This window comes from Crocodylus porosus, unplaced genomic scaffold, assembly GCF_001723895.1.
Source record: "Crocodylus porosus isolate Cpor-Errol unplaced genomic scaffold, CroPor_comp1, whole genome shotgun sequence".
NCBI classification, from domain to species: Eukaryota; Metazoa; Chordata; order Crocodylia; family Crocodylidae; genus Crocodylus; species Crocodylus porosus.
Window position 1 is genome coordinate 58,027,091 of NW_017728918.1, and position 13,839 is coordinate 58,040,929.

The 13,839-nt window shown below is 41.5% G+C and overlaps 1 protein-coding gene across 1 annotated transcript in view; it reads left to right on the plus strand.

Annotated features, from left to right (window-relative positions):
• The window catches only part of KCNQ5 (potassium voltage-gated channel subfamily Q member 5), a 186,392-nt gene that overhangs the window by 110,568 nt on the left and 61,985 nt on the right, over nucleotides 1-13,839 (plus strand). Inside the window, exons 6-7 of the mRNA XM_019538157.1 lie at nucleotides 7,454-7,564; nucleotides 9,499-9,594. Coding sequence (XP_019393702.1) covers nucleotides 7,454-7,564; nucleotides 9,499-9,594 — 207 coding nt within the window. The remainder of the gene's footprint in view (nucleotides 1-7,453; nucleotides 7,565-9,498; nucleotides 9,595-13,839) is intronic.

A 13,839-nucleotide genomic window follows, 5' to 3' on the forward strand; every position in this document is an offset into this window, starting at 1 on the left:
CCTATATAAATAGAGCAGTTAGCGGCTGGCAGGCCAGGCGGTAACATCGCCTGGCTGCAAGACTGCTTGGTACATCCTGGTGGTAAGGGCAGGAGCTGTAGGGGATGGTTTGGAAGTTCCTGGTCCTGGGCATGACCTAAAAATGCACCTGCTGGGAGTGGGTGGTCTGGTGGTGCTCTCAGTGGTGCAGGAGCCCCCAGGAAATGCTAGGTCAGTGATCACCCCAGTGAAAGGTAAGTAGGGGCACCTTAACCCCAGCCCTCACCTTCGGGTGGACCATATTTCATTAACATCAGAGTTGGGTAGGCCACATAAGCTTCTGGAGGTGCCTGAGCCTGCTGGGGGTGTGACCCCGCAGGGCCAGGTATGTTTCCAGGGGCATCTGAGCCAGGAATGGGGGACCCCAATCCCTAAGTGCAGACAGGAGGTGAAAACCCCACTGAGGTACTCAACTGGTCAGTGCTGGGGCCAGGACCAAAGGGTCAAAAGGGCCAGAGGCCCACCGCGAGGGATGCCCATGAAGAGCTAAGGAGCTCAGGGTCCTGACTGGGTCTGAGATGGGGCAAGGGCTTACAGAAGCTGAAGGTCCCCAGGGTTAGGGGGCCACAGCTAATGGGCGAAGGTGATGGTTTAGCTAACTGTGTGAGATGCCATCTGTGAGGCTTGGGCCACGGTGTAGGAGTGGAATGGAGCCACCGATAGCCCCCCAAAAATTGGGTTGCAACAATGGGCAGCCTCCCACCCTAACTAACAACTTTATTAATTAACAACAAAGCATGGTGGGCAAGACAGGTGGGTGGCATGCCCAGAGGCAAGTGGGAAGCTAGATCTGTGTCTAGCCAGGGACTCCCACTTTGCCACAGTGCCCTACCAGCAGGCAGGTACCAACATGCCGCACATGGGAGACCTCTGCAACACTGTGGTGTTCACCCATGCCTTCCACCTCCTGATCTGCCCGGACGAGATGGTGAGCAGCATCACTGCCAACACCCTGAAGGAGACAGCCCTCAAGAGGATCACAAAGCAGCCCTGACATGGCTGGTGACCAGACATGACATGGTCACCTTCCTAAGTGGCTCATTGGAGGGCAAGTTCAGCCGAAATGGTGGGGACTTTGCCTCACTGTGGAACCAAGCCCACAACGCCATGTACCACCTTGGGAAGCACATCGGTTGTGTCTGGACCTGGAATGAGAAACGCTAGGAGCTGGGAGTCTCGCTGCTCTAGGCCCCAATGCCAACTGCATCACCCTGGCACCCCTCATGAGGACCCTCCTGGAATGTTTCCTGAAGGATGCCATCCAAACCAAGTACATTGGTGATCTAATGGCAAAGCCTGACCAGGACAAAGGCTTTGAAGTCACCTCAAAGTGGGATGCCAGCAACCACTTCATGCCCAGCAGGAGCTTCACATGGGTTGTAAACTAGCACTTCACCCACTGCACCTGCCTCTCAACAGGACAATCCGGTACAGGACTTGCGACAAGAAGTGATGATGCAGCTATGAGGCACAGACCCTCCCCCATATACTATGTGTCTGCAAACTCATGCCAGAACATGGCAGCTGCAGCACAATGCTGTCCAGGACCAGCAGACCAAGGCCATCCTGACCTCAGCGGGGACTGTGTCTGTCAACCACACTGTCCCAGGCTGCAAGAACCAGCTGCGCCTAGACATGGTGACCAATGAGAACAGCAAGCACATTGTGATGGTAGATGTCACCATCCCATATGAGAACTGGTGGCATATTTTGCCAAGGCCCACAAATGGAAGCAAGAAAAATACCAGCCACTGGCAGACACCCCGAGGAGCCAGAGATATGACATGACAGTCAAGATACTGATCATTGTGGGGCTTAGAGCATAGGATCCAGCAATGAAAACATCCTGTGCACCTGCCACATATCCCACCACTACACCAAACTGATACAGTGCCTCATGGTGTCTGACACCATCTGTTGATCCAGGGACATCTATGTGGAGCACATCATGGGACCATGCCCGTATGTGGACCCCACCCGGCCAACAACCAGAAGCAACACAAGGGGAACCGCTTGACCACGCCACCTAATGAACTCTGAGGACTTCATCCATCCTGAACTCTTCCCAACCCCTACAATTGTATCCTGCATCCTATTACGTGTAACTGAGTGTGTGCTTTTTGTAAACCACCTCCAAGCCTGAATGCAACATCATTGTGCGGGGTCTCCGATATATTTCTTTATAAGTGTCACATTCCCCCAAATCCTTTCCCACTTTCTCACCCCCAGGATTAGTTGGCTGCATTTTTTTGGTTGGAAAGCTGAGCTAAAGCTAACATGATGAAGTTCAGTACTAACAAATGCAAGGTGCTACACCTGAGGAGGAATAATCATAAATACAAAATGGGTGATACCTAGCCAGTGTTCCCTCTAAGCTGTGCGGCATGCATGGCCACGCCCGTGTGCTCATGCCATGCTTCCAGGCACACCTGCACAGCCACGCATGCCACACTGCTTGGATAGAACTCTGCACCTGGCTGGATAGCAGCACTATGGAGAAGGATCTTGGAGTCTTGGTAGATCACAGCCTCAGTATGAGTCTGCAGTGTGATGTAGCTGCACAAAAAGCAAATGCAATTTTGGGATGCATCAAAAGAAGCATTAGGTGCAAGACATAGGAGGTGATAGTGCCTCTCTACTTGGCAGTTGTTAGACCTCATCTAAAGTATTGTGTGCAGTTTTGGGTTCCATATTTGAAAAAGAACATGGAAAGTTATAGAGTGTCCAGAGACAGGCAACAAAAATGATAAAAGGCTTGGTAGGCAAGTCATGAAAGGAGAAGCTGAAGGAGCTAGGCATGTTCAGCTTATGGAAAAGGCACTTAAGAAAGAACATGGTAACAGTCTTCAAATACTTGTAAGGCTGCCATAAAGAACCCTTCTCTCTTGTTGCAGAGTAGGACATGGGCTAATTGCTTGAAGTTGTGGCAAAGTAGGTGTATATTGGATATCAGGAAAAATCACTTACACAGTGAGGCAGTGGAATAAACTGTCTAGGGAAGTTGTGGATTCTCCACCACTGGAGTTGTTTAAGATGTGGTTGGACAGCCACCAGTCAGAGATGATCTGGGCATAGCTATGTCTATGTTTTTTTATGGCTATTGTCCATGCTTCAGGGCTTTGATGGTTGCTTCATGGAGCTGGGAGGGAGCTTTATGGAGCCAGGCTGCAGCCAAGGTTTGGGATTTGCTCCTGCTGGGACTGAAACTGGAGGTTCCTGGCTAGAGGGTCTTGGGAAATCTGCCCCTGGTCAGATTGGTATGGACTGTGGTGGATTTTGCCTGGATATCCAGGGGTCTAAAAAAAAAGGAAACAAAAATAAGCGGGGCAGGGCATGAGGGGTCTAAAAAAAACAAAACAGAAAAAAAGCGGGGCAGGGCATGGTCCTGGACCATGCCCTGAGGCAACCAGAAGTTGGGTCCTCCAGGAAGGCACTCTGGCTGCCAAAGCATCTCCATGGTTAGCCCCTCACCCTGATGCTGAAACACATGCCGGCCAGGCCGCGTGTTAGGCACCAGGGATCCAGTGATGGTGAGTAAGGGGTCAAGGGGGCTGGAGAAGGGGGAAGGGAACCGTGGGGGGAACCCTGCTGGCCCCATCCGCTCTCTCATCCCCCCACAATCCCTGCCCTGCCCAGCCTCTCCCCCTGCCAGCCCTCCCATCCCTGCCCAGCCAGGTCCTGCCATCGTTGGGGTCCCTCTGCCACCCAGAGCCCCAGAGGCATTCCCCTGCTGCCTTCAGCCTCCTGCTTCTTCCCCTGTTTGTCTCCAGCGTCCAGAGAGCAGGGGACAGCAGGGGAATGCTTCTGTGGCTATCTCCAGCCCCCTGCTCATTTCGCTGATGTCTCCACCCTCCTGAGGAGATTTTCTTTCCAAAGTGGAAAGGATAGAGAAGGTACCACAAAGCATCATTTGAGGGTGGGACAAAAAGCCTTTTTAGCTCCTGAAGAGATTAATTTGTTTAGTTAATCAAAAGAAAATCAATTATTACTGTGTACAAATAGGCTCACCGGGAGAGAATACTAGGTACCAAAGAGTTCTTGAACCTAACAGAGAAAGACATGTCAAGACCCAATAGCTGGAAGTTCAAGTAAAAAATTAAGTATACATTTTTAAAAGTGATGGCAATTAACAACTGCCTAAATAGTTCATTTTCTGTCTTATAAAGTCTTTAAATCAAGACTGGATGTCTTTCTAGAAAATTTACGTTAGTCAAATACAAGTTATAGAATGAAATACAAAAAAGTCTGGATGAAATTCTGTGGCCTAGGTTATAGGACATTACTTTCAATGGTATACAAAAATATGTCTAATCCACTGTCTTTTATTGTAGTGCTGTCTGTTCTGAGAGTCTCCTTTAAAAGAAGTGAAATAATATTCATGATCGATACATACATGTTTTTTGGAGTTGGTAGCTGGCTGGAACACCTTATCTTAGGCAACAGGACTTTTGTTTCATTCTAGGTAGCTTGGTAACGAATAGCATTGAAGATCTGGCAGCAGAGTCTTCATGGTAGACTACATAAGCCTTATTTGTGCTCCAGGGTTCACTGGGACACAAGGATATTCACTGTCTGCTACCTGAACTAGCTAGATTAAAACTAATTTGGGCATGGTTGCACATAGTACATTGACACCAGCAATTGCAATGTGGATACAACCTGCTTATCAGTCACAGGTACCGGGCAAAAAATATTGCTAATAACCAGGGATCTTGGTTATCTCTGATTTTTAAAAATCCCCAATTTTTGGATTTAAAAAAGTAACGCAAATTTTTTCTGTGATTAAAATCAAATACCACTATTATATAGATGTTTTTCCATGATTAAAATGAAACAATGAAGCTCCTGGGGTCAAGTAACCCTGAACTGCTGGCCAGGGCAGGTTTTTGTACTGCTGGGACCAAGACAGGGCAGCTTTTTATACTGCTGTGGACAGATCCAGGAGGAGCCAGGCAGGGTTATTTTGCCCCAAGTGGCACAATTTGCTCTACAACTTCACAATGTGTGACTGCCTCCCTTATAGCAAGTCTGGCCTTCCATCCATGGAGGACAGAGCCATCCATGCTCTGTCCTTAGTGATGGGAGCAATTCAATGCACTGCTTACTGTTTACAAAGACGTTACTAGCTAACACCCAATTACCTCAAAATCTACCTCTCTCCCTTTACCCAGTGGTGACCCATGCATTAAATAGTATATTTAATGAGTGAAGAGTGAAGTCTGATGGGGCTTGAGACAGGATGTTGTCTGACGTAGATGTTTTCCTTGTGAATTCACTTCTGCTGGAAAAATGTTTAAGCCTGAGTTTGTCCACATTTGGAACATTATGTAAAATAGATTCCCTTTATCCAAGGTCTCCACTAATGGCAGGCTCTGGAATCCCTGGCATCTAGCCTCTTGTCCATCTTTATCCTCTAAAGTTCAGTTTGCTTTCTTCTGGATGTGAGACATTAAGTTGTTGTGTTTGGAGTTAATATAATCCACTGTATGCATAATTAATTTTTATCATAGAGTAAAATTAATTCCACCTACAAAAATCTCGACTATTCAGACTATATATAGAAGTGCAGGAAAGTGAAATCCTCTTACCAAACCTATGCCAGGATGCAGAGCTGTCACACAGCTCCCCTCATGCCACTTTTCCATCTGTTTTTCTCTGTCCATGGACTGGAATTTGACCACTAGAAACCCTGAGATTCTCAAGTTCGTATCTGTGGCCCTTCCTCTGGTCTGTTCCATAGCTCCAAAGTGAGTTTCCATGCCAGCAAAGCCATTTTGTTGGCATGGTGGAGACCCCCACAGGCCCTTTTCAGGATTCAGATTATGTGGAAGGTTGGCACAAGGCATTCCTCACTAGGGGTGAATTTCCCCAACATATGTAATGTTGGTTGTTTATGTGATTTCTATGACTTATCTCTGGTTACTGATACTAAACAATGCATTTTTGATTGTGTGCTTCACAGTGCAGGTCTGTTACTTGCACTCCATAGCCAAAATACTACAATCTTGTGGGTTGTTCTACCTTCAGGACATGTTAATAAACTACATTAGACAGTGGAGCAACAAATGGGATACATACCGTATTCAAATTTGGCATGAATTCAGTGAATGATGATGGCAGCTGCTTTCTATTGGCAGAGACTTTTCATATGTATCAAACACTGCAATGGTCTGTATTTCTTCTACACAGGAGTGACTCCTGCCTTCACAAGATAGCTCTTTTGATACCCTGTATACCTTGTCTTTGATTACCCTTTCCAGGTGAAGGAGTTGCAAATAGTGTTTCACAAATGCCATTCTTCTGAATGAGAGGCAAGGATTTTTTTGCAGTGATATCCTTTATTGGACAGCTGTAGATTTGGGATAATGTTAGAGAAGCTGCAAAACATTTGAAAGCTTGTCTAACTTTATCCCAACTGTTCAGTTGCTCAAATAAAAGATGAATGTATTTTTATTGCTTTTCATATAAGTCCTGGATCACCACAGCTACAGCGTCACTCTAACACTATCATATCCTTCTTGACTTACACTATCTTCGTGAATGACTGTGGCTAAAAACTTGAGCTAATTCTTCTGTTAATATAAGGAGGATATCTCACTTCAATCCTGAATGCTATGGCTTTTTACACTTTGCTTTGGGCAGAGTTACAGGAAGCCGTAATGGAGGCCAGATTTAGGTAAATTTTGACCTTTCTTCATGCAACTTTTGCAGTCAGGAAAGCTGTAGCCAGCCGCTACTGTTGAATTGCTATATTTCTCTCAAGGTGTTATTTTACCCAACTAGCCTCCTTGCATATTTTCACTACATGTCGACACCCTATGTGCCCGGAATTTTTTACGCTACAACAGTTGACACAGCCCTATTGTACAAATGGTTTTATAGGAAGCGTAGCTTCTTTATGCATTTCCTTTGACCTTTTTTATATAAGAATTTATACTTGCTTTTGATCACAGGATCGTTTGCTCTTTGCCTTGTATTTTTTACATTTGCATACTTGGTTGTGAGAATTTACTGTTGGTTTGTGCATTGTGTACCATTTAACAAGTTAACATTAAATCAAACAACTTTTATAAGCTAAAAATAACTGTATCTTCTTCATGATTCACACAGTTTCCACTCACTTGCTTAGGATTTCAGATCCACTGCTAACTTCAGTTTTACTCAAACCTTTTGTGGTAGAAATCTTCATAGCTACAAAGTTATTCATATCTACTTATTTAAGTAATGTTCTTTCCATATGTGTTCGAAAATAGAAACTTGTATTATACAAAAGAGAAAATGTGCTTGGAATTTCATACTTCTTGGGGAATGATTATTTAAAGGGAAAGTTCTTTTGCATTCTGGGTCTGATCATTAGCTTTTCTCACAGGTACTTCCATTTAGTAACCCATGGTATTTATTCATTTCTTTTTAGATCACACTGACAACAATTGGTTATGGAGACAAAACTCCTCTTACTTGGCTTGGAAGGCTGCTTTCTGCAGGGTTCGCTCTACTAGGCATTTCTTTCTTTGCACTACCTGCTGTGAGTATCTTTACAAAAAAAGGCTGTAGAAACTTCAGCAGCTCCTAAGGCTGCCATAATATAAGCTGCAGAAAGCTTCCATCATAAAGGGTCATCATTTGACTATATAAAGCTCACTAAGTAATGTTAACACTTTTCTGGAGTGCCTTGTCTTTGAGTAAGGAAATCTGATCATCCAGTTGGATCATCTATATAAAACCCCTTTTCCTGTGATGTTAGCAGCCTGGAACAGTGTTATTATGACTTCAGTGTTTCTAAAACTGTACTGTTACTCACTTGTAAGCTAGTACTTCAGATATGGCCATCTATAATGTAACCACAGAGTTTAAGCAGTACATTGTTCAGTGAAAAACAGAGTCATGCTGTCAGTTTTGAAGCAGACTTCCCCACTGGTTTAAATGATTCTTTGTCAAAGTTAATAGTACGATATGGCACAAGTGGAATTCACTGAAATGCTTTGTCGTGGATTTTTTTGTTTGAGGTTTTTTGGCAAGAACAAATATGGAAAATATTCCAGGATTAGTTACTGCTGCATTGTGAAAGGCTGAAATTCCTTTCCTCTGCTGTGAATTGTGACTCACATACAAGCACTATGTTTCTTCCAGGGTGTTGAAATTATTGAGTTGATCTATTTTTCAAATTAATTGCTATTGGAAGAGGTGGGACTTTAATAGTGGGTACCATAGCGGTGTTGAATATGTCAATTGACTGTGATAGAATGCATTAAATCAGGCAAAAGTTCATTCACTCAAATGCAGCACTACAACTTTTGTTTTCTATTATTGCCTGATAAGAAATAAGAGTATATAGCCATTTACAAATATTAAACAGGATTTTAGGGAAATTATGTATCAGCAATACTGTAGAATCCAAGATTGGCAGAGCCACAATTATTTCCTATTTAAGGAGCAGAGGAATAATGCAGTATCTCAAGCACTATATTATAGTATCTATTGGCATTTTAACCGTAACAGTTGAATTTGAACCTACATCTTACACAATTAGCCATTACAGAAAATGTAGTCCTAGCAATGAGTAAGATAATAACCTTTCCTAATGGTATGTGAAAAATAATTAACTTGGAATTATTTTAAATCTCAGAAATGTTATTCCTTATGTTAGATCCTTGTGTCCATTTTTTTTCTTGAGCAGCTTTTATGCTGAGTTTTGTGCTGCTGCAAAATACGTTAAAATATGTGGGCCTTTCCTGGATTTTCATTTTTTTTCCTTCAGCGTAAGAGCCAAGTAGAATCATTTGGCCTTATCATGCAAAAGTATTCATCAGAATACACATTTTGCTAGAGCTGAGGGAGCAACCTTCTGGCCTGTTCAGCTGAAGTCTGAATATTCTTAGCCTATTCTACAGGGCCCTTCTGTTAAAAGCCAGAAGAGGTGAAGATTTCATTATAAACTCTTTTCAGGCCATGTGGAAGGAATGTTACAGATTAATTTAAAATGGAAGCACTTGTTTTATACTGGATAATTATGCCACATGTTTTTTAATTTTATAAATTAAGATCAGCACAACAACTACAGGTTTGGAAGCTTGGGCCAGTAGTCATATCATCATTTCTGGTTAAATTCGTCTGAGTGCTCATTTGAATTATACACCTGATTACTTGGTTACCTACATAGATAACGGGTTTAAAATCTCAGTGGGATATTGTAGCCCAAACCAAATAGTGGTTTAGATGGGCAGTTCGTAACACTGCAGGTAACATCTCTTAATCAGGAACGCTCCTGTCTTTCATCAAATGGGCATTTCCTATCTTTAGGTTAACCTTCTAATGTTGTTTGAAACTAATCACACAAAACAGTGCCCACTTACGAATGCTGGAGCTTTGTACCAATCTCACACAAACTTTGAAGCTGACATGCTAAAACTATTTTTTAATTACCTGTTTAATGATAAAAGCTGTTGTATTATACTCTAGGGCATTCTTGGCTCAGGGTTTGCATTAAAAGTACAGGAACAGCATCGTCAGAAGCATTTTGAGAAAAGAAGGAATCCAGCTGCCAGTTTAATTCAGGTAAATATCAAAATTGTGAGAAATAACTATACCTGACTTTCAGAGTGCTTACTAGGTAATGCTATGAATAATATTATGAAACGCCTGCAGAAATACTGTTTACAGGTTGAATAGTGTCCTCAGGCACACTGTGTTCAGTAAATGCCATGCATTTGTGTAATTTTATAATCTGTATTTCGTGCAGATTGCACACCTTGTATAGCTAAGTTTGTAGTAAAATTATTTGGAAGAGAAAATAGATCACTAAATAACAGCAATGAGAGAAAGCATCTAGTTCTTGCCCATATTCAGTTATTTTTCACTACTAAGAGGCTAATAGTGCCCCAATGTACATTTTCTTAGATTAACATTGTCTGTCCAGACAACTACAATCAATATTACCTCATTCAAACACTAAAAATGTGGACACTAATTGCTCAAGGTCTGAAATGATGAGCACCCTTTCAGCTACAGTATCAACAAGATAGTGCAGATCAATGCTGCAGAAGATATAAAAAGCTCATGAATAGATTTAGCCTAGTATTTACTGACTAAAACCTCAATTTTGTAGAATTTTCTTAACTTGCAATCATAGCTGATTTTTCCTTGTTGAAGGATATCTTATCCAGCTCTTAGTGTATGAAAAAGGTATTTAATCAGTTTCCCATCTATTTATTGTATTGGATTCCTTAGACTGAATGCACCTGAAGTGACAAGTGGAAACAGAGAAGCAGTTATATGCTATTGTTCCACAATGAACTCAAGGTAGATGACAGAGGTGACTCTGAAATATTCAAGTAGTTAACAAAATTGTTAGTATATTTTTAATTTACATTATTAACATTTTGTAATTCCTCTTATACCTACCATAGGTTAACTTGTCCTATACAAGAGTCTTTCTGATGTCTGATTTTCATTCTTTGATAAGATTATAAGTTGGGTTGGTATAGGTAATTGTGTAGGCATAATATATTGACTTTGTATGAAGTTTGACACAGTACTGCATGACATTTTGATTAAAATATTAATATTATACAGGGTAAGTGGCTTCAAACTAAACTCATCTTAGAATATATTGCTAATGGAAAGTCATTACTGAATGCAAGTATTTCTACTACTGTTCTACAGTAGGCCTGATGTTGTTCAACTTTTCCATTATTGATCTAGAAATAGATGTAAAATTAGCATAAAATAGGTGTAAAATAGTTAATAAAATCTGAAGATGATGCAAAGATTGGTGAGATGGTAAATAATGAGGAGGACACAGAAGTCTTATAGAGTGGCTTGTGTCACTTGTCATATTGGAAGGATTGAAACAAAATGACTTTCAATATAGCCAAATGCAAAGTTATACACTGAGGAACAATCCCAGACAATGTCTACAGAAGAGAGGTACTGCACCCTGGAAATTAGTAATTTTAAAAAGGATTGGGGGAGTTCATAGTGAATAAGCCACCCAAGTAAAATCCTAGAATCATTTTAATGGAAACAAGGGCTAATTCTGTCACTGGATGCATGACCAAGAGAGTAGTTAATGGGAGAGAGCGGCTTTGCTAAGGCTGATATTGGAATACTGCCTATTTTTCTAGTGTTCATATGTTAAAACAGTGTGTTGAAGAACTGAAGAAAGTACAGGAATAGAGAAGTCCTTTAAGACTTCTAGAGATGTGGGATAAATGTGTACTGCAGACTGCAGTGTAGAATAAGAAACTGCAATTAGTACTCAGAGTAGTTTTGCCATGGCAAAAAAGAGCTCTACACAGGTAAATTAGTCCACGCAGTCTGTACTGTAGAGTTATATTGGTTTAGCTTATTGAAAAAATTAGATGTGTAAATGTGTAAATGATTACAGTATCTAAGTAAACGGCAGGGCAGAGTAGAACCTTAAAGACTAACTTGTTCAGATAGTCATCACCTTTCATAGGTAGCTTTGCAAGGAAAAGACAGTGAATAGTAAATCTGTAATCTGGCAGAGAAAGCCATAGCAAGGATAAGTGGCTAGAAAGTGAAACCAGGGAAATTCAAATGAGATTCAAAAAAAAAAAATTGTTAATTTGCCGCTGGAACAAACTACCAAACAAGGGAAGCGGTAATTTTTTTTATTCACTGAGTCTTTATATCAAGCCTGCTTGCTTATCTAATTTGCCAGACATGACTTACTGGGCTCAGCCGAGGGTTAGGAAAGTGACATTTATAGAGGTGCTCCGGGCAGTGGGCGGAAGAGGGGGAATGCTTTAATTAGTGAGCTGCACTAATTAAAAGCACCTGAGTGTCACATGTATCAGCATCCCTGCACTGAAAAAATGGTGGTGGGGCACTTTGAACTAAAGCTCATTCAACAAGCTTTAGTTTGAAGTGCCCTGATGCCATTTTTCAGCACAGAGATGCTGGTACACAACCCAGGGGGCTGCTGGAGCATGTTCATTTCTGCAGTCCAGCAGACTCAATTAATCAAGTCTCCTCCAATACGCTAGACTTACGGCATGTTGGAGCAGCCTTCCTGCATATGTGAGTGACCTAAATAGCCTGCAGTACACAGGATTCCATACTTGAGGATCTAACTGTCCTTTCTAACCTGAAACACTTATAGCAGGCAAGATTCAGAATCTGGTTCAGAGTCTGTAAGCTGTCACACTGCTCTGCCTTCTGCCTCACTTCATACTAACATGGCTAACTATCTGTCTCTAGCCTTAAACCAGTGATTCTCAACCTAGGTAGCATGCGAGTCTTTTAAGAGTGTCATGCAATCTTTGGGGGGGGGGGGGTTCATTGTAGTCATGTTGGTCTAAGGACATAGGCAAACAAGGTTCTTCAAGTAAATCTGATATCTTTAAGTAAATCTGATATCTTTTAATAGACCAACTAAATAGTTGGGAAATTTTGCTTTGCAAACTTTTGGGTACCCTTCAGGCAGAGGGAGAGTCATGCAATCTTAGCATTTGATTCACAAGAGAAATCCAAGAGGAACCCATAGTGTCAAAAAAAGTCTGACCTGTTGTGGTCTGAGTCCTTGGCAACATAAGAATTTCTTCACTAATTGTCCATAGTCAAAAACCCAGTGAAAGCTAGAAGCTGCCATTTTTAAGAGAAGCCTTGAGTTTAATAAGGGATATCTTGCATCTGAACAGGTTGAGAACCACTGCCTTAAGCTTTGTGACTCTATGAATAGGTTGGTGGTAAAGATGCTAAAAAGCTATTTTTTAAATATTTTTATTTTTTCAGACATTGATCAGCAGTCATAAAATGCACCTGTTTGCAGCTGAATAGCTATAACATCTATTTTAAGTTTAGAATCCCTAATTTTAAAAACATGATGGCAATGAAATTAGTATAGAACAATGCCATATTCAGATTCTCCACTCTCGTGCCCTTGAAGTAGCAATTTTCACATGTTAAAGTGAGTGCAAAATGCTACCAAATGAGAATAGAAGCATTTTAAACCTCCTTTGCATTTTCTTCACACAACTATAAATCATTACATAAAGTTCAGGGAAGAGGAGAATCAGAATCAAGATTTCTATTCTTTTACTCCAGTTGATGCTAATAATATTTAAGCAGAAGGCACTGAAAGAAGTCAGTGTAGTTATGTGGCTTTATACATGCAGAGGACTTGGCTCATGAAAGTACAATAAAGCATGACTATAGGTATTAGAAACAAGGGAAAGAAATCTGGGAAACTTTTTAACATCACAGGTGAGCTCCTCTGCTTGTGTTAGTTGGTATAGCCAAAGCAGTTCCAGATCAGCTGTACCGCTTTAGTCTAACTGAGGTCCTGGCTCACCATTGTCTCACCATTTTTATCAGTTATAAATCTAAGAGTTATAAATCTAACTCTTTGTTTCAGAGTTTTAAATGTTCAATAATGTTCCAGTACTGGAGAATATTTTACCCGGATTCTAAATCCTTTTGTTTGTTCTCATTACCATTTACGCAATATAACATCTTCTTTATCTCATTATGCAGCTGTATGTGGGTGTCCTGCTGGGACTTTCACAAATAAATCAATACATTGCCTGCTCTGCATCTTCTGACTGTTTTGTGATATTTCCCCCAAAACTTCTTCTGCATATTTTACTATGTTGTAATAAAGAATGTAGGTTTCACTAGATTTTGACTGGTGGCAATATTTATGTAGCCAGCCACAGGTAATGCTCCTGGTTTGAACAAAAGTCCAGACTTTCCAACATGATTGTGGTGGCACGTTCATTTCATATTGTTGGTTCCTTTGTGCTTTTCTATTGTTTCCTCATACCAGGCTGCTTGGCG